This window comes from Lepisma saccharinum, assembly GCF_977018435.1.
Source record: "Lepisma saccharinum chromosome 12 unlocalized genomic scaffold, izLepSacc3.1 SUPER_12_unloc_1, whole genome shotgun sequence".
Lineage (NCBI taxonomy): Eukaryota > Metazoa > Arthropoda > Insecta > Zygentoma > Lepismatidae > Lepisma > Lepisma saccharinum.
In genome coordinates, this window is record NW_028142891.1 from 15,138,631 (window position 1) to 15,146,136 (window position 7,506).

The 7,506-nt window shown below is 34.9% G+C and overlaps 1 protein-coding gene across 1 annotated transcript in view; it reads left to right on the forward strand.

The window, feature by feature from the left end:
- Positions 1-4,373, forward strand: part of CaBP1 (Protein disulfide-isomerase A6 homolog CaBP1) — a 43,098-nt gene extending 38,725 nt beyond the window's left edge. Inside the window, exon 8 of the mRNA XM_083115784.1 lies at positions 3,997-4,373. Coding sequence (XP_082971910.1) covers positions 3,997-4,159 — 163 coding nt within the window. The 3' untranslated portion in view covers positions 4,160-4,373. The remainder of the gene's footprint in view (positions 1-3,996) is intronic.
- The last annotated feature ends 3,133 nt before the right edge of the window (positions 4,374-7,506 follow it).

The window sequence follows — 7,506 nt, forward strand, 5'->3', positions numbered from 1 at the left end:
CATTAGGGAGTCATGGGTAAAAAAAAAGTGACTGGACACCAAGAAAGATGGCTGAAATTAAGGCACTAATAAAGACAAAAATATTCTCTAATCGTGAGATTTCTCGACGATCTGATGTGTCTGAAGCATCGGTGAGGCGAATAAAGAACAAAATTGAATATGGTGGACAGTGTGAGCCACAAAGGAAGGACAGATGTGGACGTAAAACAATTTTTACTCCAAGATCCTTACGTTGTTTGAAGAACATTTGCCTCACGAATAGATTTGCGAGTACAAAGGAACTTAAAGATAAACTTGAAAAGAGTGGTGTTCGTGCCTCTGAAAGAACAGTAAGGCGTAGGCTCTCTGATATGAACCTGAAGGCACTCAGACCTGCTAAGAAGCCAAAATTAACCCCTGCTATGATTTCGTAAACGTTTTCGTTGGGCAAAAGCTCTCAAAGAAAAAGATTTGAACTTTTGGAGATCTGTTTGCTTTAGTGACGAGTGCACGTTTGAAATCTTGGGGAATAAATCTCAGTTTGTGAGAAGATGTCCAGGTGAAAAATACAATCCTGATTGTGTTGTGCAGACTGTCAAACATCCGATAAAAGTTACGATTTGGTCAATCATTAGTGGCAAAGGTACAGGACGTCTGTATTTGGTTCAAGGAACAATGAGGCAAGAACAGTATAGGGAAGTGCTTAGAAGAAAGTTGCTACCTCAAGTAAGAGAATGGTTCCCAAATGGAGAACAGTTCATATTCATGCCATACCGCAAAATCAATAAAACAGTTTCTACAGAGTGAAAATGTCTTTTGCCCTGGCCGGGAAACACTCCAGATATGAACCCAATTGAAAATGTTTGGTACCTAATGAAAAAAGAAGTGGCAAAGCAAACAATTACGACGAGAATTGGCCTAATTGAAAAAATAATTCAAGTGTGGAATCCTCATATGAAAGAGACAGTACAAGCATGCATTTATAGTATGCCAAGACGAATGCAAGCACTGATAAAGACCAAAGGTGGCTCAACCAAATATTAAAATTGACTTCCAGTCATTATATAGCTAATATTCAAGACACACTAAGAAATTATATTTGTAACTATTAATGTATCAAGTAATTGTTGCTTTTTGTTAAGGTTCACATGTAATCAATGTAATATTTCATGTAATAAAATATAAATAAAAGAAATAGAGAATAACAAAAAATTAGATGATAATTAAAATTTTGCATAAAATTTCGAGGTGCATCTAGTAATTTGGCCAGGAGCTGAGTAACTTCACAGTTTGTGGTGCCCTGGGTTTTTTCAAACAGATTTCGGAATTTGCGTCTAAGCACTTGCATGCGTGTCCCTGATAGAGAGTTCAGTTTCCTTTCAATTGCACAAATCATAATAGCACAGGTGTGAATTACTCACTTGTGGTAAACTGAACAATGCTTTCTAAAAAGTTTTCCTTAAAAATTTATTTTAAAAAACATCTAAAAATTGCTTATTTACGTGTTAGCAAGTATTTTGTTATTTGAGCAATATTTTGGGGTTCCTACAGTCCCCTTTAGGCTTCTCATGGCACTAGATTATCCTACATGCTGCATCACATTTTTAAGAAACAATGGTCGGATTAAAATTTTCCAAATGTACCTTTTAACCCAATCCTTGTTTTTTAAAAATGTGACATATTTCCCTAGAAATAAATGTTTATGCACTAAAAGTACAATTATTGATTTTTATGGGAAGTAATAATTCTTGGCATTACATTGCAGCCATATGGTTGGCACTCCTAGCACATTTTTACCTAAAACTTTGCTCTCTACTCATTAATTTTTATTAGGGATCTTTTTTTGCATACATGATAACATTGAAAAATATATTCATTTCTGCAAAACAGTGCTTCTGAATGTGCAGTGACATGTTCTGAACACATTTTTGCCAATTCGAAATAACTCAAATTGTGGCCTTTTCTTGCATTTCAATGTATTTTCTGCATAAACAATGAAAAATACCATGAAACCCAACATTCTTGCGTTTTAGGCTTAAAAAAAAACTTTCACCAATTGGATGTTTGCCATGATTTTTCTCTTCTATCGGAACACTTTGCATCTCACAACAAAGTTGCAGGGTTCTGACAGGAGATCGAGTGGGCACCTACCACCACATGGGAGCCATAACATCAATATTTGTCACATGAGAAATAATGGATAATAACTTCCTAAAAATCACGAGAAGTAATAATAATTTCCTATCTGTTTGTGTGGTATGATAGAAAAACTGAAAACTTGCACCCAACTGCTTTGCGAAACAATGAAGAACATGTCAAAGTCTCATAAACAGGCATTGGTTATTTGACCTACAATTTAAAATACATTTGGACTGTCACAATGGAAGGAAAAAAAATTCCCCTGGGGCCATGATGTTTTATTATGAGAATACAGGGTAATTTAAAATGAATGGTGCAACTTTACACAGTTATTAGGGCGTTACTATTTATGATAGAAAACCAGACAAGGCATCAATATAAAGAAGAACTCTGGAAGTTTTACTCACATGACTCAGATTATAAAGAATCAACATGGGAACCATGGAAAAGGTCCAAACGATAATAAAGTACTTGCTCTGCACAAGACAGCAAGTCATTGTCAATGGTTTCAAAGGCCCTAACAATTCGCAGTTGTAACTTTGGCAAGTCTTTCGAAAGGGTGAAGCATAGGCATTGCTACCAAAAAGCATGCGGAAATATCTTTGCACCATTGTGATTGAATCAGTTATCGATAGCTTCAGCACACAATACACCTTCTACTGGTCATTAGCCATTTTGCGACACTGGCGATCCTGGTGGAGCATCGTCTAAGCAGAATAAGCCCGCTAAGTGGGAATAAAACTTCCAGAGTTTTTCTTTATATTGATGCCTTGTCTAATTTTCTATCTTAAATGCTAATAAATACAGAGAAACTAGTACTCACTTTTATCCGCTGTACAGCAAATTCCAATGAGGATGGTGGCAGTGGCCACTGAAATTAACCGAAAAAGGAAAAACAGCTTCGCAGATAAAAGTGAGTACTAGTTTCTCCGTATTTATATACTACCGTGTGTCTCTTTTCCCAATTATGAATTAAATACTAACGTCGTAATAACTATGTAAAGTTGCACCATTCATTTGGAATTACCCTGTATAATAAAAGCGTTGAAAGCAATATGTTTCTTGATTACATGAAAAATTGTTATTTTTATTTATTTTATGTGCACGAGTCATATGAGACTCTCACGGTTCTAGAATCAATCAACGCTGCATGCCACGTCAGTTATATTTGACTCTCAGCATTTTTTTTTCTGAGTATTACTGCCATATACTATGGTATTGATATCGTTCGATATCTGGCCAGCAAATTAAAGACTAAACACACAATCGGAAAAACTTGAGAACAGTTCCTGAGTGAATTTTTTTTTCGTTTACTTGTCAGATTTAAGTGAAATTTAAAGGCAAAACTAATATAAAATAAGGTAATGTACATCTATTCATTTGATCCACAGTTTTTAAATTGTTTGAATTAATTGTAACAATAACAGCATCACTACATAAGATTTTCATGAACCATGTGTAAAATTTTGTCCATGGGACCACTCTTCATGTAACATGTATGTTATTTAATGGTTGCATGAGTTGATTGCGAACCACGAGTCTCCGAAGGTAAAGAGGCATGCGAGTGAAATACACTTCACGAGGTCCTGGGTGTAAAACTAGCATGAGTTAAATACAACTCATGTGGCAGTTAACGTGTTAAAATCACAATAGATGTATGATTGTAGGCATACAGTGCAACCCTGATTCTCAGATTTTAAATTTTCCAGCCTTTTAAGTTTTTCCGGCTTGGTCCCCTGAAGAATGTAAAATCGAGGTTCCCTGTATTTGGCAGAAAAATGTGAAAAAAAAATTGGTATTGTTTTTTGACTTGTAATTGCTGTATTCGTACACTTCATATCTGTGAATGTTGAAAGTGATTTTTACTTTGTACTTCAGGGACTTGTCATTCGGCCGAGGCTCAACTGCTCCCGTGAAAGGGGCTTCTCTTCCGAAGGTCCACGAAACTGAACCCTGGGACGGCAAGGACAAGGAGCTCCCTCCAGAAGAGGACATTGATTTGTCCGACGTGGAACTGGACGATCTCAAAGAGGAACTTTGAACTTCGAGTGGTGGATGTGTGTGTCAAGAGCTTTCCTGATGGACTGACAGGAAAGGTTTTCCTTACCAACTCTCAGGCTGAGAATGTTAGACTGTTTCAAGACAATTCATAGTAATTCCATTTGTAAGATTCCATTTTCAGTGATAAGTGTCAATTTTTAAAAGGGGATTCATTAATTTTTGTACATATTAATTTAATAAATTAATGAACATTCTTGGATTACTTTTCTCTTTTAGTGAACCATTACATGCAGTTTTTCTTGTATGTAAGCATTGCTTGCATTGTGGAATTATTTTCTTGTAGTTTACGGTTATTACAAGCATAAGAAAACAGTTTTTCGTTGTGATGTTTCAGGAGAACACACGCTCCCTTAATCAGACATTTAATTACCTGATGATATTTGGGATTCATAATTTTAAATAAAAAATAATGTGATCAAAAAATTTTCTCTGACTGCTTCTTTTCACAGTTAGGTTGCTATATTACAACAATGTAACATTGACAACATCCATTATATAATGGATTCTTTTTGTTTAAAGAATTGCTAACCATTGTTATAACTAGAGCCTGGAAGTTCAGGCATTTATTTTCGTTAAAATAGGCAGGCAGAAAGGCATTTATAATGAAGAAAATAGGCACTAAAAATGAAAAAAAGGCAAAATAAACTGAAAAAGGGCACATTTGGAAGTCGCTTACTTTTATCTATAATTTCTGGCAAAATGTTAAAATCTAAATTGGGAAGAGCATTTCAATTTTCTCAGTCTTGATTGCACATAACTACAAGGTGCTTTTTAAGTTCTCAACATTCATTGATAGTCGTCTGTCAGAGAGAATGTTTTTCATAATAGAAAATGATCTTTCTACTTCGACAGAAGTTATTGGAGCATACATAAAATAAGCTAATGTAGCTGAAATCATTTCGGTAATAGCATTTTCACCTTTTAGAATATCACAAATTGTTTTCGAATTGTTTCAGGTCCTCATTTGCACTCACTACCCGTTTGCACTTTTCCGCAACAGCTCACCCCTTTTCTCCTGGCACTTCCATCATTTGCTGCATAGATTCCTCGAAGATTTTCATGGATGCTATAATTGTAATTGTCTCTGGCAATGCACCATAATGTGCAAAAATAAACTTGAATAGCACAGGAGTTTTTTCACTTCACGAATTGAAGCTGCTTCATTTTCTGGAAGAGCATCGATCACCTCACTGATTTTTTCAAGGTTGTTAGCTGCTGATATCCAGGTTCCCCATCTGGTCAAGACTGGTTGCGGAGGTAAACTAAGCTCAATCGCAACTTCCTGAAATTTTCGGATTCGAGAGGGAGATTTCAAAAATATCTTCTTTGTGTTTGAAATCAACCTGTCCACTTCAGCAGTCAATCATGCACAAGAAATGTTAACTGAAAGGTAATATCCTGATTCAGCATGAAATACTTTTTTCTCACACTTTTCTCCTTCAGCAATGTTGCAACATGTGTGAGTTCAATATTACTTACATAAGGCGAAAATTATTCACATAATAAACTGAAGAAAAATAAATGCCAACAACGTTTTTTGGGAGAAAAATAATTTATATATAATTTTTTTTAAAAAAAATTGTCAAATTTCATTGAAAAAGGCAAAAAAAGGCATTATAATTAAAAATAGGCAGTGGGGTCCCAAATAGGCAAAATGAAAAGGCTTCCAAAACATTTGAAACAACATAAGAAACGTATATCCGGAAATTTTTTTATCAATATATGCAGTAGATAAAAAGAGGCATTTTGCCAAACTTCCGGGCTCTAGTTATAACTGTCTTTAGTCAAAATAAAAATAAATGTCTGATGAAGGGAGCATGTTTTCTGAAACGTCACAATGAAAAGCTGTTTTCTTATGCTTGTAATAACCGTAAACTACATGAAAATACTCCCTCTGGCCCATAATTATTGTTCGATACATTTTGTATGTTGTCCCATAATAATTGTCCGATAGGCAAACTGTGACATTGGTATATACAGAAGAAGAAAATTAATCATGGGAATGAGTCATAAAACGTTATTACTCAAGGATCGGTACAAATTTGCCGATCAAGTATCCAAAAGAACATAAATAAAAAGTCACCATTTTGGCATACTGGACTATAATTATGGGACAGAGGGAGTAATTCATTACATCCACCTTACTGGTCCTCTATGGCAGTGGTTCACAATCTTTGTGAGCCTGCAGCATGGTAAATTCAATTTTTTAAAAGCCGATGCCCTCATCCCAACAATTTTATTTGTCAATAGCTTTCTCATTTCTTTAACTTTGTACATTAATTAATATATACCCTTGAAATTCAATATTAGTACAGTAAAACCTCGTTAAGCCGGACTTCGCTTAATCTGGACAGGCAAAAAAAAATAAAGTTTCCTACCCTTTAAATACACCATAATAAACTTGTTTTGTTGCTATAAACGGAGTATTAATGGACTTTCTACCGTTCTTTTAGGTTATTTCAGTTAAACTGGTCAACTTATCCCCTCAATTAGTCCGGATTAACGAGGTTTTACTGTATCTAAATTATGGCATAATTGTAGAGGGTATTAGTTCAATTAGTTGACAAACAATCTAATGGAATCTTTGTTTCCTCTGTTCCATATGATTAAATTAATGTGGTAAGTGCTGATTTTCTTTGGCATATTCCATTTTGGACACCGAACAATTCCAATTAATCAGAATATTTCCACTTCAGTATATTTGTTAATGAAGATTGCTGCGCAAACTAACTTGACCATGGTGCCCATCCGTCAGCCTTCAAATTTGGAGGCTGGAAGCGATGTGTCCCTCTGCTTAGATCATTTGATTGCTTACCACCACTGGCACGAAAGCATTTTCTGTTATCGCTGCTGGTGAACCCCAAATTACATTTTTGTACTGGAAAACCTGGAAATGTGGAATTTCAAAATCAAAAAATGTTGAAACTTGATAAAATTAGGTAAATCATTGAAGATATTATTTACATGCTTTGAATCAATTAAAATTTGGACTTAACAATTTTCTTCTGGGTACTTTTTTACCCAGCATGCATCCTGCCAGGTTAACAATGGCAAGAAAACAACTTGCAAACAGAACAAATATGCCGGGAATGTGTGAATGCAGTTGGCCACTACTTTGAACAACTCTTTATAACTAGACGACGGATTTTAGGTTTTTCTATTTTTTCCTTTGCAGGTAAATAAGAAATAAGGTATATCAGCGTTTCATTAAAAAACTGACGAACTTTTATAGTGCCTAAAATAACCTATTTTGCTTGTCAGAACCTATTTTGGGTTTATGCACCTAAATTAAACCTTTTTTTAGGTTTTTATATATTTTTTAGGTTT